We start from the raw sequence: 26,510 nt of genomic DNA, 5'->3' as shown, positions 1-26,510 counted from the left end.
GCTTCACTTTAGAACTTGATAAGCTCAGCTGATGCTCCAAGGAAATGCAGCAAAGTGAGATTTGCTGTATTTCCTCAGTAGCTGTGCAATAGATGGAAGGAACTCCCCCTTCATGCTGTGCTCTGGGATTTCCCTTAAGCAAAGTCAGTGCCTTGCCATCATTCCTTCATACTATCCCTACCCCAGTATGTCTGGATTGCTTATGGAGTAGCCTGCACAGAGGCTGATTTTTCAGGAACTTTTTTCCTTGTCCAAAAAAAAAAAAAGGCAAATGCAGCAAAAACAAGAAAAGGAGATAACACTGACTACCTCTCATTTTTGATCCATGGGCTATCTGGAAGAAATGGCTGATTCAAGAGGAAGAAGATGTGGATACTGGTGGAGTGCCACATAGCAGAGTGAAAGTGCTGATAATGATTTAGGGAGTGAAACTGATGGGTTTGCCTATTGATATGTTCCCCACATAAATATTCCTACAGATGTTTGGGTCTTCCTGGAGATGTCTGTCAGTGGCTGGAAGATCACAAGAAGGCCTCAGAGGCTGTGGGAAGCCCCTGAGCAGGTTCACATGGGAAGAGATGAATTCAGAGATGATCTCTGATTCCAGGATGTTAAAAGCTAAAGCCAGGAGCTGAAGTTGGCACTAGACCAATATGGTGCATTCTGCCCCTGGCAGACCACAGTCAGATGGACATCACAAGCCGGATGAATAGAAGTTTCCAGGGTAGCTCCACAGAGACTGCATTACAGTAATCCAGTAGGAATTGGCCAGAACATGAACGGCTAAGACCTGGACTTACTTCTTCAGGAAAAGGGCATTTTTCTATATACATTTGTTATCTCCTATTGACAGTTGGATTAAGAAATTTTATAAATGTCTTAATAAAGTATAAAGACTATGAAAAGAAATACATGGATGTACCTGGGTCATCTATTTATCTATCTGAACAGGTGAAAAGTTATTGAGAGGTATCTAATGAACTCAGAGGAGATTGTGAATAATTCATATATATATATATATATATATATATATATCCACTTAACAAGCAAATTCGTTAATAAGCCAACCACCTGTTGCTTGCCCAGCCGAAAGAGAAAACACTTGGTTCTGTTCATGGTTTGATAAGCCAATATGTTTAATCTCCAGATCCTCTCCCTGCATTTTGCCTCAGATAACTGAAGTACAGACTCTGAAACCCTCTGCTCTAGCCACACTAGTAATAGTGACAGAGCTTTGATGTTCCCCTCATTCAACAGAATGTTGTTTAGTTCAAAGCCAAGAACAGAGGCACTTCTTTGCTTTTAAATTATTAGCTCCCTAAGTCTCCTATAATGATATAGTTTGACTGAAGTGTGCAGTTTATTAACTACATAAAGACGATATTATTAGAGTAGAGAAAGCAGCTAAAAGTTTTGCCTTTCAGTTCAGCAGCAGGGGTTTTAAATACTTTGATCTCAATCGATGCTAAATGTCTTTGTGTGAGAGAAGGAGAGAGAGTGTGCATGAAGCTGAAATTACTTTTGGCACAAATGCTGCATCAATTATTTAACTCTTTTTCTTACAAATTAAAGTCTTCTACTTGTCCCCTAATTCCTGCTTTAGTTTCCTTCCCTACCTGCATTTGGTAGACTGGTGGGAAGAGTACAAAGTGGAAGACATCTTGTGGCACGGGCTAATCGTATCCAGGCTGACCTCCTCCAGTTCTTGGCGGAGGACCACATGCTCTGCCATTAGGTGTGCTTTGGCAATGGGTGAATATTAGCAACCTCTCCATACAATGACAACTAAACCTGCCAATGAAAAACAGACTCCACATTGCTACTGTTTTTCTTCCCAGAAACTCTTTTAATACACCTCGCAGTCATCTTCACTGCTGCCAAGCTGGACACACTAAAAGCATGGCATGAGTTAAGCAGCATTCCCTCCAGCTGACCAATGACAGAGCACAGAAACTGCTACTCAGATGGTACCACAACCCCCTCTGTGTCATTTCTCCATGTTCTGCCTACAACTGGAGCAATTCCTGAAAAAGGGAAGTACCAAACCACTCCTTGGCTCAGTATAAAAGCCAAGCAAAAGGATAGCTTGGTATCTCCACTGGAAGGGATCCAGGGGTAGCTGGCAAGTGGGACAAGAGTGGTTGGCCAGTTTCCTGCATGTTTCAGAAGCAGGTTAGCCAAAAGGTGGTAAGTTTTTTCCCCATCAGCCTGGCTGGAGCATTTGAGAACAGGGAGGTTATTGTGTCTGTGAGCCAAGCTACATTAAAAAGGGCAGCACAATAAAACATGGTAACAGATGCAAGTTCCTCCAAGCCGCAAGGCCCAGTTGATCTTGCATTAAGGTAGAACTAAATCTTCTTTCCGACAGCCTGGAAGGCAGGGAGTTAAATCTCACCAAAGAAAAGGCTCTTTACAGTGAATTCCTTCTTGTATAAATCTATTAAAAGTTTGGAAATTGCCTTGGAAATTGTGCTCCTGAGCACATACATCAACTGTATCTCTGGCCTGATTCTGTGCATTAAGGTATAGGCCATGAAATGGCTCTCCCTGGTCACTGTGCATGCCACAAATACATATTTCTTTTCTCCCATCTCCCAAATAATAAGCTTGCTTTTGTAAGTGATACGGCTGCAGATATTACTTATTCATGCATGGTCACTGAACTGAGTGGGAGGATTGTACAAGCTTCGGTGTAGCCAAAAGCTTTTCTGCCTGCAGGCCCTCCACTTTGGATCTAGGAATTAGACAAGAGTAGGTTGGTTGCTGCTTGCTTTTGCATCTGCTACTTTAACGGTGGGCTACTTTTCATGAAACTGCTTGCAAGGAGTTAATAATTTACCTCTGTAACCTACAGTACATATCCCTGCCTTATCATATTAATATAATAACAATATTGCCTTAGCAAAATAGCCTGAATGATTCAGCTGTTGCACTGAACTCATTCTGCCAAGATTAGTGTCCCAAGACAACTTTAGGCTTATGAAGAGCAAGAGAACACGTTTGAAAAATTATCCAGTCTGCTTTCCTGCACAAATCTCCACGTAGTGAAAAAGATGGTAAAGGAAACATTCATTTTAGGGTACATTTTCTAGGGCTTAGCAGTAGCAACATCTTTCCAAACTCATAAACATTTTAAGATGAGACCGAGACCCCCTTCCTCCTAAGCTAAAAGGCAATAGGGAAGTTGCTTCTCATAATATTATTATGCCTATGCACCTCACTTCTGAGAAGGGAAGAGTTTCAGGAGTGCTGGTGTTTGCCCAGGCTCAGGTGTCTTGGCAGGAAATCATTGAAAATTTGTGATGTTTCTGTGATAGCTTTATTTGCCCAGAGATACAGTCTGGGAATAAAATGAGGGGTGTACAACATTAATACTGCTCTCCAGTCCAGGTCTTCATTGGATTTCTTGGGGAGCACCTAATTCCACTAGGTTCTCTGCAGAAAGCCACTTCAGCTCACCTGTTTTTCCTCAGTTTCAATGCATGAGAGAAAGAACAAGGTCACCATGAGCTGAGTTACATCTCCCCTTTGTTATGAAGATGGACTCTGATAATGCCTTGTATTTGCTGTTCATATTTGTTGTCCTTATTCCTAACTTTTCATTTTAGGGAACATGTGACAATATTGTTTTGGCTTTATTGCATTGTCTATTAATGTACCGGAAGTCACTATAATTATTTTCAGTTGAAAAGGCGATCTCTAAATGAGCTGAAATTAATTTGACCCCACCAGAACCCCTGCCTCCATCCAATATTCCCTCACATACACAGATATGTATGGTTTAAATACATAAGTATACAGATATGTGTGATATGTGTGATAAAACGTTCTTACAGAGCCATGGAAAGTTTCAGTCACAGATCTCCTGCATATCATCTGGAATTTCTCACCTCTAAATACATCTTTAAGATCTTTAAAAAGTTTCTTAATTGCTGTGGCACAGGTGTAGATATATACAATAATAATGAAATGGACTAAGGCTATAACTATGTGAGATTATTATTTCTGTGGAGCAAAAGGAGTGATTTTTCCCTAAATGTACATTAGATCTATTGAAGGGTTTGTACCTGATAACCATCTGGACAACACTGGTTTGGCATAAGCACATAACCCTACAAGGAGACTTTATTTGATAAGTTTGTCAAACTGCAGGGGCTTTGCCCACTCCTGCAATTTATTATTAAGATGGTAACACCTAGAAGACTTGGCTGATCTTGAAAAGCTAAGCAAAGTCAGACCTGGTTAATACTTGGATGGAAGATTACTAGAACTGAAGTGAAAAAAAATAATTATTACCATGATGGAGGATATCATATCTTTGAGAGATGCTACTGCCTACAAGTCAGTTAACCAAACTGAACCACTTACATCTTGCCTATTTCACTCCTCCAAAAGATGGGGCCTTGTATCTGATACAAGGGGGAGGTCTTGATTTAACCTTCAGCACTACCATCAGCCCTTCCTCTGCGAACAACTAATCAGCATTATCACCAACAAGTAATTTTATTATCACCAACAAGTAATTTTGGACCCAGAATTTAATAGTCTGGTGGTGATATGGGCAGAGTGCTTTAGCTTGTAACTGGTGTCACAGCATGATAAATCAGACTTTAGAGTTTCAGATCCCTGTCCTTGCTCAACAAACATCCGTTTAGTGATGGTTTGAACTTACGACAGTGCTGAAGAAACCAGCTGGCAACTGGTTCTCACACTTACAACTGTCACAGAGTCCCTGCAGCCACGTGATCATGATTGGATGCTTGGCAACCGGTTTTTATGACCATCGCTGCATCCTGTGGTCACGTGATCACCATTTTCAACTTTCCCGGCTGGCTTCTGGCAAGCAAAATCAATGGGGAACTGTGTCATTCACTTAACAACCATGTGGTTTGTTTAATGCCCACAGTGGTTTGCTTAATGACCATCACAAAAAGGACATAAAATCAGGTCAGATTTGCTTACCAACTGAAATTCCAGTCCCAATTGTGGTTGTTAAGTGAAGACTACCTGTAGTCCACTGTTGTATTTCAGCATGGGTGGATAAATTTTGTCAGAGCACATTTTTTAAAAATGCTTTGGGGATTGAGAGCTGCAGAAGAAAGATTGATGATGTGATGTACTGAAGTCATACAAGTAGGCAAAGCCTGGGTTTTTGAGGATTATTCAGAGATTGGTAAATTGCTTTGTGGTATATTAGTAAAAGTTTTAAGGGCCAGTTGTTGTTGATTTTTGTCAAAGAAAATCTGTTTTCCAAAGTTGTTTTCTTCCCATATGCCCCTTTATTTATTTTATTTATTAAATTTGTCACCACCCATCTCCTCCCACCAGACAGACTCTGGGTGGTTTACAACAAAGTAATCAATAAAACAATAAAGATGCAATATAATTATAATATATAAAAATACAATATATAAAAATGCAATTACAAATAGACAATAAATATAAATAACAATTTATTTACTGTTGGGTTTCCTGCCAAATTTTGACAGTGTGATTTGGGCCTGTAAAAAAAAAAAAAAAAAGGGTTGTTGGGGAGATGCAGATTGCCTATGCATCTGACAGGGTGTCATTAACCCACCTCTTTCTGTTTTCTTCCAGATGAATTGGATAATAATGCCAGTGAACAGTTACCAACAAGCCTACTGGTTACTGTTGACAGAAATGTTAATGCTATACATCTGAAGGGCAGCAGTTTGGGGAAATGCAATTGCAGCAATTCTCATTATTTGTGGACAGATACAGGGGAGTGAGAAACCTAGTAGTAGTAGCTTCCCTATTAGAACCCTTTATGTCAGGGGTTCTTGATCTTTTTGTGCCGTAGAGAGTCTGGTGAAAGTATAGAACAATAAGTGTATAGAATAAAATCATGAAAATAACTCCCCGCCCCCCACCCCACATCCAAGTTCACAGACTCCCAGAAATCTATCCATAGGCCTCCAGTGAAGAACCCCTGCTCAAATACCTTTTGGCATTTTCCCGACAGAGAACCAAAAAAAAGTGAGGAAAAAGACAATACAAAAACTCTATCACTACCAGAGCCAGGCAAATTCATTTTTATTCTTAACATTAAAAGCTAACATACTTGAAACAAATAAAGGACAGAAGTTTTATTTTTAGAATCACTGTATTAGAAAATCTGTTTATCGGCAAAACAGTCCACTGAAAGCATCCTTTTCTGAAACAGGTACATTCATGCACACCAAAGCTTACTAATGTAGCATATAATGCAAAGTTTGGTTGAACCAGTTGACAAGGGCAACAAAGGAGTCTTCAGTTTCAGTTGAACAGAACACTGACTAGTGTCTGCAGGCCAGGCTACTTGAGGGACTGTCTATGTCCCATGGTTTCTGCCTGCCAGCAAGATCAGGCATTGCTGTTGGCTTCAGGCCCCTTCAATCAAACAATGCCACCTATGGGGACCTAGGAAGCACCTCTTCTCTGCCATAGCACCTGTCTTCTCCCCCCAGAAATTTTTGTGGCTCTCACCCTAATGATGTAAGTTGTTCTTCCAGGCCTTCAGGTAGGGTGGTTGTGGAGCCCTGCTGGCGTTTTCTTATGTGGGATATTTTTGTCTGAATGCTCTAGCTCCTTTTTATTGCTTTGCTGTTTGAAGTTGTGAGCCACCAAGAGTCGGACAGCTTCCCAAGGCAACAAATAAATCCCCGCATGGATGCATGGATGCATGCCAGGGGCTACATGCTGGAAAATGGTTCATGCAAGGGCAAAGAAGTCTATACACTGGAACAATAACTACAACAGAAGATTTAATTGAATTTGTCAACTTTAATTGATTACGTTTAATGAATTGAATTATTTGCTCTTCTGTCACATTAAATGCTATGGCAAATTGGTAATTTTTGAATGGGGGCTGCACTCAGGGTTTTGGCAGGGGGCATATGCCACCCTGGCTCTGAAGACTATCCACCTCTCTTCTACTCAAACCCCAACATTTCCACCAATGCCTGAGTAGCCTGTTGTTTGTCTTCTCTAGTTCAAACCCTTTTTTATACTATGGCTAATTTACTAATTTTCACTACTGAAAAACATTTGTACCTGTATGCACATGTATTTAACAGTTCAGCCATTGAGGGTCTTTCCTCATTGCTGAGTCAAAGTAGTCTCCCCACATCCTTTAATCAGCCAAATTTGTTTATTTGTTGTTCCCCCTTTTTGACCCCTATTCGTTCTGTTCCAACTCATGGCAACCACCCAACTTTCTTCTAAAGCAAGGGGTGTCGACTACCGGTGGGGACATGGCGGACTGAACAGCTGTGCTTGCAGGCTCCACGGGCAGAACGGACAACGCGGCAGTTTTTGGGGGCTCAGGCAGGTTTTTCCTGAAGCCCAGGAGCATCTTACCAGGAAAAGAAAATGCTTGGAATCACCCCATTTGTCCTCCAGGATGGCAGCTTGCAGCCAGGAGATCTTAAACAGTGTTCACGCTCAACTGGTAAGAGCTTCCAGGAGGCTGGGACGTCACCATTTTCCAAGCTGCGCTGTAGCCTTAAAGGGACATTAAGACCGGCCACCCCATTTCTAAATCATCCAATTTATATTTCTTTTAAGTACACTTACCCTAAGAGAGGCTTTCTACAGCAAGGAGAAGCAGGCTCTCTTGGTGCTTATTGTTATTTTAGGTGATTTGATTTTTTTTAAAAAAAATCTTTTTCAGTTTTGGCTTGTTTTCCATCCAAATATTAAGGAAGATTGGAAGTAAATAATTGTCTCCCTGTTATTATTTTTGTACTAAATTTGAAGAAGTTAGCATTTTCCTATCTTACACATTGAACTGGCTATTTTGAAGTTTCACTTCTCTGCTTCTACTTTCCCTGGGGAATTGTCTGCAATCTCACTCTCGCTTAAGTAAACACATTCCTTCATATCTTTGACTTTCGCTGGTTAAACTCTTAGGGGGTGCCATAATCTACTGTGTGAGACCTGGAGAACCTTAAACAGACTTAGACTTCCATCAAGACTTCAAGCAGATTTTTTCTGATTCTTATCAAGTTTTTATGCAAAGCCTTCAGGATATTGTGGAAAATATGAGCTTTAAAATGTCTCATCTGGTTGGGGATGTCATGGATGAAACTGAGGAATTTAAAAGCATCAGGAATGTCTCTTCAATTTCTGCTGAGATGTTGGACGAAGATTAGATAGTTGAGTTGAAGAAATTAAAGGGACAGAGCGAGTTGCAAGCCATAAGTGAAATTGATCTTCTGATGGACCGCCATGGAAAAGAAGCGGTTATTAGTTATGGGAGGTTTCCTGAATTTCCTGAGTTTCCGGAGTTTTTGAGGAGGGCAGTTGGGCTGTTTGATTTCTTTAGGAAAAAAACAGCTCTGTGCACATTGTAGGGATATGTAAACGCTCTGGTTTATTTTGAAGTGGGATAACGGTTTAAGAATATTTATCTGGATTGCTTTTAGGGTTTGGCTGATTTCATTTATCTTTAATGATCTGGATTAAGATTATTAAGGTATAAAAAAATAATGTCTGATTTCTGGTCTGACATGATTAAGATTATTAAAATTGCTGTACTATCAAGTATAATGGTAGACAATTTATATGTTTTTTAGTTTGACTTTTATTATAGTAGACAGGAATGTACAGAATAGTAGTAGGAAGGAAATAAATGAACGTTATCTTGTGGGTGGGAGTTGATTAGGAGGCATATATATATAAATAAAAATAACAGGGAGCAACTATACTTAGTGATTTTTATAATGTGCCAATGGTATGATTTATAGAAATAATGTGATCTTGGTTTAATATTGAGTAAGGGATTGACTATGGATTTGTTGTATATCCTTGTTGTTAAAAGCCAGAAGTCACCTCTTTTTGTAACTTTAAAAAAAAATTTCTCTTGTATTTCTACACCTGTTTAGTTCTTCTTTGTTGTTTGTATTTTTGTTTTGTTTTGTTTTTCTGCAGCTTTTATCTTTGTTTGAAACTTAATAAAATTCTTGTTAAAAATTCTTATTAAGGGGTGTCAAAACCTAACAGATTTTCTACACCTTCATGCTGCCTTTAGGGCAGCATAAAGGAGAAAATACTATTTTAATACTAATATAGCTAAGGATGTCTTAAGCCTGTCTCTCCTGGCTGGGGAAATGATGAAAGCAACATGGTGTTGCTGACACGCATTTGTGCCATAGTGGGATGCAATTGGGAAGCACCCTGTGTGTTTGGCTTCTGCATGGTCTCACCCAACCCAGGTGCCCAATGATGTCGCACTATTGAAGTTAGAAAGTTGTTAACTTGACAGCAGAGCATTAGGAAATACATATAAAATTCTTGGCCCTTCTAAAGAAAAAAACAGTATATAATAACTGCAGATACAAAATACAAAAGTTCCAGAAGACTGATCAAATATAAGAATTTCCTGGTATATACAGTATTTAAAGAAGTAAAACAGTATGAAGAAGCCAGTATGTGATAGGGGCAATTTGCCAAACCAGTGAATACTGGACAAGGGACATCTTGTATTTTTCTTTTTGAACACTGAAATAAACATGTATGTTCAATCATTATACATCACCCAAGTGGTTTTGACCCTGGGTGTTGCTATTTTATTTTATTTTATTTTATTTATTATTTTGTGGCATATTTTGATATTTAGTCTCTTGTCAGCTACCTGATATTCCAGGATGGAGAATGAGATTAAAAAATACTTTATTTAAAAAAACCAATAAATACAAAACCTTTCATCATTCCAAAGAATTCTTATTAATAGCATTATGGACAGATCAAATGGTAAGTGATTAATTCCTGCCAACTCAGGCCCAGGAAAAATTAGTCATTTCTAAGTGGCTCACATCCCCATAGCTTCAAAGACTTCTTCTTATCCAGCTTGTCCTTCTTCAGTCAGGGTTTCCCATGGGCAGATCACTTCTTTGGCAGAATCCTTGTAAGGCCAGTGGTGGTGTTCTTCTTCCACCCCAGAATCCACTGGGTGGATTTTGCTCTCCAGAGAAATCTGAAAGAAGCTGCCCAGAAAAAAACAAGCAAGACAAAACAAAACCTCACAATTTAGATATCTCAGCAGATTTTCAGGTATTACAGAAGTAGATAAGCCAACTGGTTGGCACTGAATTTTGCTATTGTGCAACTATTTAAATAGGGGCCCCTCTTATACATTTGCCTACCAGTTCCTACAGCTGTCCTAGATTGTTTTGGTGCAGACTAGAAAAGGGTACAAAATTGAAAGCAAAAATATGCATTCAGATTCTGAAAATATTAGCTGGGATTTAAGTGTTACATACTTCCATGCCAACAAGTTGGAATGAAGGTGTTGATAAACTGATTATTTATTTGGTTTATACAAACATTGTATAACTTCTTTTTCAGCTCTGCAGTAGAAATTCCAAGGTGGCACACCATATGAATAAAGCAGTAACCAATAATACCGTGCCATTTAGAATCAAGAGGACAAGTATTTTCTTGTGCCTCTCTTTCTGAAGCATAAAATCTTGTTTCTAGAAATAAGTGGGAGAAACCGGTTGTGGATTGCTAATGGGCAATGAAAATGGTATCATATTCATATTGGGTGGAGTCTGCTTTGCTGTGAGGTAATGAAGCCTAATGAGACAAGGCTGTATACTTTCCGCTTATTTATTCAACCTACTTATAAGCTGAATATGTATTAAAGGAAACTGGGTTGGAAGAAGATAGGTGTACTTTTAAAACTGGGGGAAGAAAGATCAATAACCTGCACTATGCTGATGACGCTACCCTGATAGCCAAAAATACAAAGGATCTGCAAGCTCCAATGATGAAGTCAAGGAGCACAGTGAAAAAATGGGACTAAAATTGAATATAAAGAAGACCAAACTAATGGCAACAGGTACATCAAGCAGCCTTAGAGTTGACAATGAAGATATCAAAGTAGTAGGTAGTTTTTGCCTTTTAGGATCAACTACCACCAGTAAAGGAACAAGTGGTCAAGAAATATGCCACAGACTAGCACTTGGTACAGCAGCCATGAAGGCCTTGGAAAAGATATTCAGATACCACAGTGTGTCTATACCTACAAAGGTCAAAATCATTCAGGCAATGGTATTCCCTGTGACACTCTATGGAAGTGAAACTTGGACTTTAAAGAAGCAGGATAGAAAGAGTATTGACACTTTTGAAATATGGTGTTGGAGAAGATTCCTGAGAATACCATGGACAGCCAAGAAAACAAACAAATGGAACATTGAACAAATCAATCTAGAATTCTCACTTGAGACACAATTGAACAGGCTCAAATTATCATACTTTGTACACATTATGTGAAGACTTAGCTCTATGGTAAGGCTCTAATGCTGGGAAAGGTGGAAGGAAACAAAAGAAGAAGACAACCGACAGCAAGGTGGATAGACTCAGTTACAGTGGGAATGGGTACACAATTGGAAGGCCTGAAGACCAGGTTAGGGACAGATTGTCATGGAGAAAATCTATCTATATGGTTGCTAGGCACATAATCAATCAATCATGAAGCATGCATAGTTGTCGTTCTGGGGAAGTAAAGTAAAACAACCCAAAGGGATACTCACGTGGATGCTTTTTTGGATTTTGGTTGCAGATGTTGGCTCAGATCATCTAAGGGTTGCACTTTTCCATGTGCCACTGCAGGGTGCTTAGGTGGAAGTGTGGCAAATGCTGGTGAATTCAAGCATCCCCATTTCAAGAACCTACCCAATGACAAGGCCATCTTTGACTTGTGTTGCACCTTGGACTCAGAGTTTATAGTGTTTGGAGAACTGTGGCAGTTGTCCAGTTCAGAATCCATGGAGATCTCACCCCTTTCCAGGAGGGAAGGAAAGGGTTCAGAACTAAACCTGTTAGCCTCCAAGCTCTTCTCCATGGCAGATGCATTGCCTAAGGTGACCGTAATAGGTGAGGAGTAGCTGGTGCTGTTTGGCAGAGAGAGTTGCTCAGGGCACTGAAAAGGAAATTTGTTTAGAGCAGGGCTGGAAGAAGGAAGAACCCTGGAAGGAGGCAGAGGATCAGAGGTACCAGTGTAAACAGCCAAATGGGGAACAGGAACAGTAAACTGACATAACTGCAAGGAAAAAGAGAGACATAAAGAGAATGATTATAGCATAGACAATTACATGGAATTCTTATAGAATTCATTACACTTGGTCATCTGTACCCATCTTTGCTAGGCTCCACATTATGGTCTTCCCAGCATTTGTACAATTCCATAGGGAGCCTCCATCGTTTCTGTCTGTCTGTCTGTCTATCTTTCTGTCTTTCTACATTTCAGCAAGAGCAAGACAGTGCTACTGCTGATTACAGAGCACATGACATCAGGCCTTCCAAAACTTTCAGTCTTGTCTGGCTTCTGCCAGTAGTAGAAACCAGCCAGACCAGCTTGCTTTTCCCTCTTACCCCATGTTTCCTTTAAAAAAAAGTTCTTTCTTACTGAAGTCAGTGGAAGGAAATTAATCTGCACCAACTCCAGATCTATCGTAGACCACTCTGGGACATAACTGGGGGTTCAGAGATTGTGGATCTACAGCTTCTAGCATGCAACGTGAACAAATTCTGTTTACCTTCTTTCCATTGTCAGAAAAAGTGTTATCAAATGTTCTGTGGGAGCCAGGAGTGGCATCTGAAGTCTAATCTGCACATTTGAACTCCAATTAATTTTTGGGAGTGGGGGGAATTCTACATCTCTCATGGTCCCTCAGCTGCCCTATCAAGGACCACAATACTGCAGCCTCAGTTGCCTGGCTAGTGCTAGAAGTTATAAACATACATATATATCAAACAGGAAGGGACAGTCCTTAACCAATTTAGCACTAAGTATGTTGCATGTGTATGCATGTGTACATACAGAGAAAAAAGACAAGTTGACAAATCCTAAAATGTTTTCTATATAGAGATGTGCGTTACTATTACAATCCTGACACAATTCCTAAATACAAATATCTGATCCATCATTTAAACAAATGTGGTACCATTACGCATCAAAACAGCAGCATTAAGAACTCAGGTGGCCAAAGTGTTTCAGGGTATTCCTTAAATCAATAAACCTATTCCCCCAGCCCAAAGTAAATTACTGTAATGGTCTCTCTCCCCTTCAGGAATCCCACCCCCCCAAAAAAATCAGAAGGGCTACTGCTCAGTTGTAAAGCACATACTTCTTATGTATAATGCTCCAAGTTTAGTCTCCAAATTTTTCAGGTAGAGCTGGGAAAAATCTCCCATCTGAAATCATGCTGCCAACAAAATATTGAGGTAGATTGATATGACTCTAGTTAGAGCAGTTTTCTAGAGCCCTAAAATGATATAAAACTTATTTTGTCTGTTTATAGGGACATAAGTGCTTGGGTACTTTATAGATGCCAGTATTCACCATCCTCAGTGAATTAGTCTCTTGAAAATTCCAGTGCATACTAACCAGATCATAGTATCAATGCTGGCCTTCTTCACCTGCTACTTTTTAGATGTTTTGAGACTATAACTCCCAGAATTCCTAGCTTGATTATGCTTAATGAGAATTCAAGGAGCCACACTTCCAAAAGATAGTCTATAGGGGATGGCAGCCCTAGGATGATAATGGAAGTTGTTAGTAATTGTGGGGATTAAAATTAAGATTTTAATTTCCTACTCTACCCAGAAGATGATAAATGGAATTGGCATCTATTGTAGCTTCCCACAGAAGTAAATCAATTATTTCTTTAACTGTAAGAGTTCAGCTATTCAAATTTGGTTCCAGTCTGTCAAACTCCTTAATAATACTTATCTATATACTGTGGACATGACACTCCAGGAGTATACTGGCAGAGTGAAACTAAATTTTGTTTGTTCTACACATAGAGCACAAAAAGTATCTGTTTTCATATGGTTAGCCAGAAGGGGAAGTAGAGGAAGCAGAAGCTGGTTAATTTGGATTTTTTTTTAAAAATTACCTAATGCTGTGATTTGGTATAAGATTTCATAGAAAAGATGAACATTAGCTCTCCAAGCACTGTGCAAATTCAATGAAAAGAGCCAACTAGGACTTGTGAAAATGATTGTTTTCTGACACTGCATAACAAAAACCTTGATGATGTATGTTGGAGCATGTTGTGCATATTTTGGTTAGGGTGAAATGTGACCTGGAGCATGCAGGGGAACCTGTCAAGAAAAACAAAAGGTGCCTTTTCTTAGGGCACCTGCAAGAAACACAACTGCTTTGAGGGGGTTCACAAGTACCCTGTGCACAGACATGCATCTCCAAATCACATTTTGCCCTGTGAATCCAGACCTTTGCACAGTTCTAGTTTCTAGGTGGAGAGGTGCATAGTCCAGATATTAAATGTATTTTTAATAGAAACACATTATGATGCTCTATACAAACTTCCTAGAAATGAAATGCATTGCAGATCCATGTTTGGCTACAGGGGAATACTCCTATTTAGTCACAATCTAAATACATAATAATAAAAAGTAAGACCTATTACCTAGGACTTTCTATATAAAACTGAAATGGTATAAGGTTAGGGTGCTGAACCAAAGTGGTGAGCAGCATTGCTCCAACAACAAAAGGACACTGGGTTCAAACAAATGAACGTCCAATTCCCATAGCACTATGAGGGAAAAGAAAATATTATCAGGATCTGATTGCGTATGGATAATGCCAGTTATTCTTTCTAAATTCTTCATAGCTCTTTCTTAGTTCAGATTCATGATCAGGATCATGGAAAGTCACTTGGGTTTACATCAACCATGTCCCGAATCAAGATTACAGCCTTGGCCGCCATTATACGCTGAAGTTCCTGCATCTCTGTACGTTGGATTCAGACAGGCTTATTTTACTGCTTGTAAGCAAAGATGTACCTGTTACATCTTTCCCGGCCTGAAAGATGCAGCTTCCGATTTCCTTACCGTGAAACTCTCACATTGTCAGGTAAGATGGCCACAAATTGTCTCATGTAATTCAAAAGAAATGTTGCTGTTTCTTGGTGCTTTCTATCAAACTTCTGCCTCTTGTCAAGCAGGTATCTTTTCTGTTGTGTCTGTCATGCTTTTATTTATCTCCCTTGATCATTCATCCTGTACCGTGTGAATTCCCTGGTGCATTTCTTTTGCCATTGGCATGATAAGTCTTTGTTTCAAATATCACCAAGGAGCAGATCATAGAACGCCACTGCAGGTAGCAAATGTGGTTCCACAGAACGGTACAAATGTTTTCCCTCCAGTTTTTCACTGACTACTGCAGTTTTGGAGAGAAAGTGCCTACATTTAAGTACTGCTCACTATCACATTTATCTAGGGATTTTAAAGGACATAACCAGTCTATGAAACTCTCAGATGCAAAGTCCCAATGTATAGTACCATAAACCTTGAGACACATGACTTCATACTGCTTCATACAATAGCAGATTCAAGTTGACCGATCCACTGCAGTAAGAGTGGGCAACCTGTGTCTCCAGATGGTGTTGAGCTGCAATTCACACTACTGGCTATCCAGGCTAGGGTAGATGGAAAGTGGAGTTCAACAGAAACATGTCGCCCATCCTTGAACTGACAACAGCATACAGTATTGTGCTGTGGCAGTAAACCTAACTGTAGCTCTGATGAATGACGTATGACAGAGGTTACTACAGCAGTAATATATAGTAGTATTAGTATATTACTGTAATATACTAATATTACATACACGTAGTACATGACCTCCTAGAATCCTCTTCTGTGATGCTGGGCATTTGCCTGAATTTCTTCAGCCAAAGCTACAGGGTATACAACTGAGGTTTCAGATGCTTCTGGATTCAACCCACCTTCTGTCACATTTTTGTTGTTTTTAATACAATCATTAGCTGTTGTATTGGTTTTTTTGTAACAAGGTCCTGAAACCCAGGGCAACATCCAAGTACTCGTCCCAACTTAATTCAACTTGTGGGACTGTGAAACACATTTTGGTAACCTTGCTACTTGTTCCAGGTTGCACTGAACCACAGCAGTTGCTTCAAATAGCTACTTTGTGGTAATCAACAGTCACAATGATGGATTATTCTTAACTCCATTGAAATATGGCCTCTGTATGATTTGGGCTGAACTGTTCTACCTATTATGGCTATTCCTGGCATAGCAGCACCATGCACAACAATGACACTGAAGCAATAATGTGGTTTGCTTAGTTTTGGCTTACCAAATCACAGTTAAGCAAAAAGTATTGAGATAGAATATATAAATCTCACTGAGGACCATTTCTTGGCATTAGGATGTATTACTTAGAATATTCCAGAATTTAATCAGAAGTGCTTACTAGCCCTCCTGTAAGTATTAAGTAATTTACAAGGTCAGTATACTGTACCTCCAAAATGGCAAGATTATATATTTTTCCAAGGAACTCCACATTTCTGCAATAAAAAGATTATTATATTCTAGGCATAAATTTTAAAAAAAATGTAAAGTGCCACAAATTGTTCGGGTGTGTGGCAGTACCTATAGTAAATAAATAAATACTTAGCCATAAAGCCACACTACAATATGCAGATCATGATAGTTATTCTTCAAATTTTATATTTCTACAAATTTTGCAGTGCAATTCTTGCTTCAAAAATGTACCAAAGTGTATATATAATGTACATTTGAGAATAAAATGTTTTGAAAAATGTCGATTTTCACCAAAACAAAAAACAAAAAACCCGACCCTAGTCAGCAATACATTTTTTTTCCTGAAAATAAAACTGGGTCCAGTGTTTCCTCAGAATGTTCTGGGTGTAGTTCATTCCAGAAATGATGAACCACCCTGAGAATTCTCAGATTAGCCCATTTTATGGCAGGGGGAATGGAATAGTCCAGGAAATGACCATGCAGTTTTGTTCATCGCTAGGTCATAATATTTAAAGATGTATTGTCAAGGCATGTTAAGTCATGTTTTTAAAAGGCATCAATAAATCTGCAAATGAGGCATGACAGGCTGAGGAGGTAAACATAGGAGTTAACCAGTAATAGACTGATTGAAATATATTCAGAATAGAGACCTAGACTGATCCTAATATGAAGAGAGAATGCATTCAAAAAGAACTGCTTTGTGGATGAATTTCTTTCATTTCTGCTCTACCCTTCACGGACTCTCTTTTCTCCCCCTCCCTTAGGGAGACTCTTAATTGTCTAACAGTGATTGCTTGCCTAAATGTTAATAAAACCTTGCTAAATTATTGCCTTTCATTTAAAAAAAAATCTTTAGCATGTTGCTCATCTTACTGCTGCTAGTGGTGCCTTTGGTTAAGGGCTCCACAATCTTGATAAGGTGTTGCAATTTACCATACAGTTTCCACTCCACTACTCCTCAAAGAGCAGTCTCAGGTTCTCCTGCAGCACTGAGAACAGAGGGGACACTTTGAGCCACTTAATGCTCACCTTCCAGTTGACAAATAGGAGAATTAAGGGAATAAAAAGTTTTATCCTATCAATATCCTGAATTGTGAGTTCCAAAAGGACTTCACTTCACTTCCGGAAAAGTGAAATTGCGGTTTCCCTTGCTCCCCACCCATGTTTTCAATTCACCTGGTGTTTTTGCTTGGTCTTTTGCAAGAGAAATGTGAGAGTTGCTGTGAGGGCAATCTGGTTGTAAAGGTGCCATTCACCTGTCACACTTAACTCTTACAATTATTGTGAAGGTGAAATGGTAACGCTTGACTTAGATCGCAAAGCCAATGTCCCAAAATAGGACATTTCTGAACTGCTGCAAAGCACTTGTGTGGAGAAATCTTTACTTGAAAGACCATATTATGGCAGAAGGAGATGCTTCAGTAGCAGACTGCATGATTTTAAAAAGCTGTTATTAGATGGATAGAGAAAGATAACAGAAAGGTCCAACTATACTCATTACAGCAGCTGGTAGCTTTAAGTCTCACTAGATTCCACACAGGCTTCTATTGTGAAGTGCAAAGGGTGGCAAAATCTCGTACAAAAGCTCCCATACCCTTGTTTCATCTCCAGTGCACAATTACTGCAGACAGAATCGTGTCAGCTAGTTACGATGCACTAACAAATCCCACCATCCACCTTATTTCACCCCAAAAACAGCATACATAAGTCGTCTGCTATTATTACCTAGCAGTTTATCCCATTCAGTATTGCTTTTATATATTTCTTAGTTGCTTTTCTCCACATGATATGCAAAAGGATGTACAAAATAGAAAAGAGAACTCAAAGGCAATAAACACTTATAACCAAACATAAAAAGCACTGTCAATAAATAAAGCTGTAAGCTCTCATGAACAGAGAAATGTATTTTCCTGGTTGCAGAAGCAGAGTGTGAATGGGTGGGTGGGTAGGTGCATGTGTGTGTGAGTGTCTGTGTAACAGCTATTAGGAATAATAGGAATTAATCTCATTTGTTTATATTCATACAACCTTTGATATGTTTTAATACCTAGTTCAGTGTTGGGAGACCTGAAAGAATGGGTTAGGAATAGATTGTCATGGAGAAAATCTATGTGGTAGCTAGGAGTCAAAAATGACTTGATGGCACACAATCAATCAATCCATAGTTAAATTATTAGGTTATTCTAGCCCCTGGACCTAGGGAAAAGCATTCCATCTTGAATCTTTTTTTCTTAATGATGCAGCCAAATAAATTCAGCATCAAGCGATGAAAAAAAAAATCAGCTGATGGACTCTAGTCATAAAACATGAAAGGTGGAGGATGGATTCATGCACATTCTTGAAACAAGTTAGAATAGGGAAAATAGTAGAATACAATAACATACATTGATGCAAGTGAAGCTAGGAAATTATGTTTGCTCCGTATTCAGGGTTATAAAAAAATCTTCAGATCTTGAGAAAACATTTCAGTGGTGGAACCTTATCTTCAGAACTTCCCCCAAACAGATATGGAAAGTACTCTATTTAATTTCATTAAACTGCTGTTCAAATTGTTTATTTTTTGGAGAGTCTATTATATCTTAATCAGTTAATTTTGTACACTGTATTGCACACCTGAAATACATACATATGTACAATGAAAAATTAAGAGGAGATAAAGGACTGTAGCATTATTTCATCAAGCTATAACTGGATGGTGCAATCTGGCACATATACTGAGTTGATGATAACTGAAAATGTTTTTCAAAATATTGAAGTGGGTAATGTTTAGATATCTTGGAGAACAGGTCCACTACATATACTATATTAACACAATCATGCACTCAGCAAACCTGATTTTCCCAGGGAGGATAGGAGCACAGAATGACAGAATTACAAATGTTCTTTTAGGATTTTTGTTCACCCTTTATATTCAAATGCCCATATATGTAGAAGTAGGTCTCACGGAATGCAAGCTAACTTATTTCTAAGTAAAGGAGCTCAAGATCTGGCTGCATATATTTCATACTAAGATTTAAATAAGGGACTTCAGGAAACAATTAGATATTATTGCTATAAATACACCTAGTTGTAGAATGCATTAAAACTACTGTATCCAAGTATGTTTTTAGAATATGATACTATATGTTCAAGATATGTAGCAAGACTTAATGCTAACATATTAAGTAGATACCCAGTTCATTTTACATTCATGAAAAATACATTAATTTTTTTAATAAATGTTATTAAAACTAAGCCTTTTCAAGCCTCCTTGCAGCATTTCACTTTCTACATGTGCCATTTTCTAAAGAAGAAAAAGGATTCAAATTAAAGTGATAAAGGTAAACACATGGACAAGATAAAAATGTATGGAAGGAGACAAAGACAATAAAATACAAGCACAGTGATTGTTTCAATTTCTAGTTTTATTTAACCAAGGGAAATGGAGGAAAGAAAGTATGACAAGTCTGGGTAAATAATGAAAAGACAACCCGTTGCTTGTAATTAGAACAAGGTGAAGCTCATTCTATTTTGGACAGAAAATAAAAAGCAATTAACAATATACATCTTATAGATTGTATATGCTAACTGAGCCACAGATGGAAGACAGCATGGAAGACTAGAGGCCAACAACATGGTTTCAGCTATGTTATTTAATTACTAGGATATACTGTATTTCAGTCATTCCACTTGAACTAGAACATACCCATCATGTGCATGCTATTGTAGAAAAAAAATGGAATAATGGTTGATGAACGGTTTCTCAAGCTGCTACTACTAAACTGAGACTAAAAAGCTGAAGGGAAACAGATTCTTGCTGTCCTTCCTTAGAAAAAATGAAAAGAATCATGGCAAGAGGTAGATCAGCCTGGCCCCCATGCCATGGTCAGACAAGCAGGTATATAAATAAAGGTAGTATCTTATCCCTGCCAGCAGGAACAGTGAATTCCTACTGTAGTTGCATGAATTGGAGAGCGAAAAGAAAGCATATTCTGACTTCACGTTAAGAATCAGGAAATCAAGGGCTGCTGGGTTATGCGGTTTGACATTGTGTATATGAATTATATGTAGTCTTACCACATACAAAGGAATTGGGCTACCATAATGCCAGCTGCAATCTAGCATTAAGTCATTAGAAGCTGCCAAAAATACTGGGCTACTAAGAAGCTTCTGCAAACTGGGTTGTCCCTTCCTCAATACGTCCACTTCTGGAGGAATGTACATTTGTGCATGTGTCTCTAGACCTTGGTTTCTTCAATATTTTTAGCTAAGGAAGCTGACCCTCACCTTGCTGCCTGATATCCAGCCTAAGGCTTGTGAACAATGCAGACTGGTTTATTCTCTATTGGGTGGCTTGCAATTCCTATGGTTGTAGTATGGTAGTCTACTACAACCATAGGAATTATGGTTAAGACTAATCTATTATTAGTTTTCTTTAAGATGTATTCAAACATAAGATATACATTTTCTAAATAATTAATGTATTACTAAGGAACCCTTGAAAAGATTCTAAGGAACCCTGACATTACCCAAATGAGTTTCAAAACATTATTTTGGTGTATTATATAGCTACAACGTTGACTTTTCTAAACAGATAGAACATTTAATTAATCTTCATAGTTGCATTTTCAGAGTTGAGAGTCTCGTGAAGCTCTGCCTAAATTATAGCAATACTGCTGGGCTACCTTTAGATTTCTTTGATCTAACAGAAATTATCACTCCTAGAATTGTTTTAAGATCAGATCCTTCGTATTGTCTCATGGCCTTTTTGACTATGGTACTCTAGTCCTGCCAGTATCACAGAGATTCTCAAACCATTCCTTGTATTTTGCAAGAGATGATGAAAAGGAGCGACAAAAAGGTCAGAACTGAAAGTCGACCTAAGCCCATCTAGTTCAAATGATAGAAATAGTATCTGTGTAATGAACTAACTTGCCTGAAAATGAATGAAACATACTGAGAAGTTATGTGAGCCCCAATTCCACTTAGTTGTTCATAAACCACTGAAATATTTCAAACACACAGACCCATGATTAATAGCTGTAGATTATTTAAACAAAGGGTTGATCCTGCAATTCACCATCACCTTTCTACTGTGCAAGCTTTTAGGTTTTGCTGACATTGCTCATGGTGGAAGCAAGAAATAATAGATTTGTTCTGGCATTTCCAATCAATATAGTTCAGGGGCCTTTGACCTCTGCCTGCTTTGAGCCACATGGCAGTCAAGCCTAAATGACAGGCATATACTTAGCATACCGCTCAATTGGTTTGCTATGATCACTACAAGTTTAAATGCAAAGAAAAAGAAGTCATCTTCAGATCCTCAGGCTAGAAAAAATTTAAAAGAAAGAGGGCTCCCATGCAGACAGCATGGAAAGAAATGCTCCATTACAAACTATCCAGTCTAGCACTCTTCTAGCTTAAAGTTCTATTCATGCTGACACTGTGGGAAACTAGTTACGTAGAACACCAATGTAAATATAATGCCTTTTGAAATTACAAAAAATTGCTCTCTAGAAAAGACCAACAGATACTGTATGGTTCTGAAAGTATTTTAGAAAAATTCCTCTTATACTCCATTATTGCATTATTTTCACTTCAGCACCCTCAAGCTTCCCCTACCCCTTAAGAGATTAGGTTTTCCATTTGGGGGTAAATGTTCTGCACTGAAAAACCAATGGTATTTTAACCTTGGAATTTGGTGAAGGATATTGATCTTAGCATATCCTTTAATATAAAATAAATTCATCCGGTAGACTTGTAAGTATCCATTAAGAGCTTGCCTTTAAATAGTGATCAGGAAAATGATTAAGCACCTGAGCAGCTAGGATCTTTAAACTGCTTAGGAAATCTGAAATATATGCCACACAGGAAGATGCTATCCTACTACTGCATGTTAACCTGGACCACTCTCATTAAAGCTAAAAAATAATCTGTACATTATCTGCAAAAATTTTCTAAAATGAAAATGAAAATAACCCAACATTGGTCATTATATAACTATTCTGAATATGAATGGTTATATATTGATCAATGATATTAAATGGGTAAATGATATTAATGGGTATACCAACCAACATAAAGTAAATCTGGAATATGCACCATTATTTAAATGTGTCCACTAGCCTCCTTCCTCAGGGTCTGCTCCTTATCAAATTCCTGACTTGTTCTCTAGGCAATGACCAGATTGTTCATATCTTGAAAGAAGATTCAGTTCTGGCTGATGTCTTGCAATAGGATTGTTCAGCCCTTTTTCTTTGTTATTTACAGGCATAGAGAAGCCAGGCAGCTGGTTGCCATGGTATCCAGACTTCAGTGTTTGTATATGTGGGTGGGAAGTTTATAGAAAACACAGTGTAAAACGAGCTCATCTGATATAGGAAATGTCACTGCAATACTCACAAGGTGACTTTTTTGCCACCTGTGTTCTAGGATTCTATCAGCAAGGACTGATGACGTGACACTGTTCTGGATGCCATGGCAACAGCCAGCTGTAGATGGGAGGAAGGCAAGGAGGGAGGGAGAGAAATGGATTGCTAATGATGAAACCCCAGTGGCACCTGCAGGCTGGGGGGAGGAAACGCAGCCCTATGTGCAGCCAGCATCCTCACGGCTCTGTGGCCTTTCTCCTGCCAGGTGCTTTACAGCACCCGGGCCCTACTTAGCAGGCAGGGCCTCCTGCTTAAGCTGGCTTCTACGGTCCAGCTTGCTCATAACCTGGGTGATGTCCACATTGGTCGCGGCTTCCTTGGCTCTGGCTTCTTCCTCCAGCTGCCTCAAGAGGATGGGGCTCGGACTGGAGCGGAGGTGCTTGCGAACAAAGGGGTTATTAGAGCTAAAAACAAAAACAAAACACCAGAGGGTTACTATGGATGACAACGAAAGGCAATACAGTGTCAACAAATACTTCCTCCTCGCTTAAATTTTAACATTTTAATTAAGAATTACCAGGGAAACCAGTATACTGCAAAGGCCAGTCTCCTGGATCATCTTGATTTCCACATTTGGCTCTGGATCCTATGTGTGTGTGTGTGTGTGTGTGTGTGTATGAAGTGTGTAAGGGTATGAAGTATGTATGTGTGTAAATATGTATGAAGTGTATGTGGGTATGAAGTGGGTGTGTGTATGAAATGTGTGTGCGTGTGTATGAAGTGTATGTATGATGTGTATGTATGAAGTGTGTATGTATGTATGAAGTGTGCATGTGTGTGTGAAGTGTGTGTGTGTATATATACAATAAATATGGGTATGTAGGTATACACACTGTGGGCACCTAGTTGATCTGTACATTTTTCTTTATGTCCTTTCTCTGAACATCACTAGTTTTCTGTGAACAGGTATATTTTGTTGTACTTTGAAAGTAGAAAGCATGATCTGGCATCCATGTTGGTCTTTTACTTCACTTCTTGGGCATGTTTTTTCGCTTAGGCCAATTGGGGTTTTATGACTAGCCAGAGCTACCACTGCAGACATTGTGTAAATAGGCATGTTTCCACTTGGCAGCCAATACATAAAAGTGCTCACAACATGCTTCCAAAATTCCAAATGTACCCACCAGCTCAAAGACATCTGAAACCCCTGCTGCAGTGGACTGCAGCCTATAATATTTTAAAAAGCTAAAGAACATGGCATCTTAAAGAGATGGATGATATAAATTAGCATACCTCAAAATAACATGGAATTAAGGTACACAGTTTGCTTCACATTTTCTCTTGCAATTGTGTCTGCCATAATTCAACAATCATACAGTAGCTCTGTTTTTTTTTTAATCATATGGCATAGCAGTTCGATGTTCATGCTGCTTTTTCTTGCTGGGAAATCCTTGTGAGGTCCAGCAGCCAGATGTGTGGACTATTTAGCCATGACAAGTCACGTTGCCTGGGGTGCACCACGTGGAGGCTAGTCTACATTGCACTGAGTTGGGCTGTGAGACAGGGACTGGCCCAAGGTCACCCAGCCGGCTTTCATGCCTAAGGCAGGACTAGAACACACAGACTCCTGGTTTCTAGCCCAGAACATTAACCACTAGACCAAACTGGCTCTCAGTAGCTCTGTTATTTCTTGGTATAAATATGTAACATATGAAGGGCAGGTACATAATTTTCAACATTCAGGGACATGCATTGGGAAATATTGCCCCTGCCCTATGGAACATTCTTCCCCCAGAGGTGAGGCAGGCCCCCACTCCCCCAGCCTTCCAGAAAGGGGTGAAGACCTGGCTCTGCCATCTCGTGTGGGGCGTGAGGAGGGGTAACCAACCAATCCTGCCCAAGATCTATAGTTGATTCCTTTTATTGCTCACTGTAAATATTTGTTGTAAAAATGGATTACAGATAAGTATCTCAAAAAGATGCTAGGTAAAGGTAAAGGTTTCCCTTGACGTAAAGTCCAGTCGTGTCCGACTCTAGCGGGCAGTGCTCATCTCCGTTTCTAAGCCTTGGAGCCGGCGTTGTCCGTAAGGACCCGTCCGTGGTCATGTGGCCGGCATGACTGCATGGAACACCGTTACCTTCCCGCCGAAGCGGTACCAATTAATCTACTCACATTTGCATGTTTTCGAACTGCTTGGTGTGCAGGAGCTGGGACTAGCAACGGGAGCTCACCCCGCCGCGCAGATTCGAACCGCCAACCTTTCGATCGGCAAGCTCAGCAGCTCAGCGGTTTAACCCGCAGCGCCACCACGTCCCTTATCTCAAAAAGATGGATTACAGATAAGTATCTCAAAAAGATGCTAACCAAACAGTATTCTGCAAGCTCAATATTTTGCAAAACTATGGATAAGTATCTTTTTTATTCTATTTTATTATGTAAGGCACTTTGTAAGAAACTTTGGGTGGAAATATGCTCAGTAGATGTACTAATAAAATCATGATAAATATTTTTGGATCAGATGCTAGAAAGGTCTTCCAATTCACTTAAGTGATCTTCAGTGAGATCCTTCTGCCCCATTACATGTTAAGGAATATTGGAAATATTCCAGTGATTCTCAGAAGGAAGCTGTCATGACTTTTGGCTCCTTGTGCAAATTCTTTGAAAGAAGTGCTTTGGAACACCCAGGAACACATACAAAGCACCCCTTTTTGAATCATACACAGACATGTCTTTTTCCAGGCTTGCATGGCTCCTTCAGAAGCTGCTTCTGTCTTCCCTGCATGTGAAGTAGCTGTGCATGCACATGATGAGACTGCTATATTATGCAAATGGTATAAGTTAAATATACACGTGTTATACTTTATTAATATGAAGTCACTTCCAAAGGCTATTATGGAAGCATCTAAGTTCTAATTCCAAGACATCTTGAAATTGTAAAAAGAAAGTATACAGGAAAAAAAAAATGTGATTTTCTCTCTCTTAGGTATCTTCATCTTCCTCTTCTCTTACGAACTCTTCATTAACGAGTACTGTAATATAAATATTTAAGAACATGCTGTCTCTGATTATCAAACTGGAAGTCAGATACTTTTCCCCAGGGAAAGACTACCTTAAATTGTGCAAATGTCTAAATCACAGCATGTTCCCTTAGTCCCTAATTTAAACCAATAGTGAAGAAACCATAATTAAACCCCAGATGACTTGCCTTTTTTTAACTGCTTCTTGTGGTATAATTGCCTTGGACAACATTTCTTTGTATATTGGAGACTTTAAATAGCGACCATAAGAATCCTACTAGGGAAAAGAAAGGGAAACTGGTAGTTGTAGATTACAAGCATCCTAATTAAAATCATCTTTCTTTACAGCTGTTTAGGAGTCAAAGAGGCTGGGACTAGAGGCAAGAGGAGAATATTCTCACCAAGTAGCACAAGAAAACATCTCTTCTCGATGTTAAATACGCATCTCGAGAAACCACTGGTTAAATTAAAGCTCATGTGGTTAGAATTCACAAAAAAGCAAGGCAAGGAAGTTGTTTTCTCAGATGCTGAAATATGCAATAGGGGCTGGGAAAGAAGTTGTATATTGTTGCTGTTGTTAGGTTGTATTGAGCATTGAACCCAGACTTGCTGTTGCAAAATGGGTGGCAACATACACGGACTGAAATAAAATAAGTAAATAGTAATAACAACAATTAATAATAAAATAAGTTGTCACCCAAAGGTTTTAGTATACCACTATCAATTCCTCTCCCCCGTTTTATGACAACATGTTTTAGCTGCATAAGAAACAAAAATTATCTATTCAGTGTTCGAGTTGTCCAAGGGTAAAGCTTGATACATTAGTTT

General features: G+C 39.0%; 1 protein-coding gene across 1 annotated transcript in view; it reads right to left on the bottom strand.

Moving 5' to 3' along the window:
* Positions 1 to 9,841: 9,841 nt before the first annotated feature.
* Positions 9,842 to 26,510, bottom strand: part of RGS9 (regulator of G protein signaling 9) — a 68,485-nt gene continuing 51,816 nt past the window's right edge. Inside the window, exons 16-19 of the mRNA XM_063296539.1 lie at positions 25,871 to 25,956; positions 23,011 to 23,128; positions 11,538 to 12,046; positions 9,842 to 9,986 (exon numbers count right to left, since the gene is read on the bottom strand). Of these exons, the coding sequence (XP_063152609.1) occupies positions 9,842 to 9,986; positions 11,538 to 12,046; positions 23,011 to 23,128; positions 25,871 to 25,956 (858 nt within the window). The remainder of the gene's footprint in view (positions 9,987 to 11,537; positions 12,047 to 23,010; positions 23,129 to 25,870; positions 25,957 to 26,510) is intronic.

This window comes from Candoia aspera, chromosome 2 (genome assembly GCF_035149785.1).
Source record: "Candoia aspera isolate rCanAsp1 chromosome 2, rCanAsp1.hap2, whole genome shotgun sequence".
NCBI lineage: Eukaryota > Metazoa > Chordata > Lepidosauria > Squamata > Boidae > Candoia > Candoia aspera.
The sequence above is the reverse complement of the archived record's forward strand: the minus strand, read 5'-3'. Positions and strand labels throughout refer to the sequence as shown.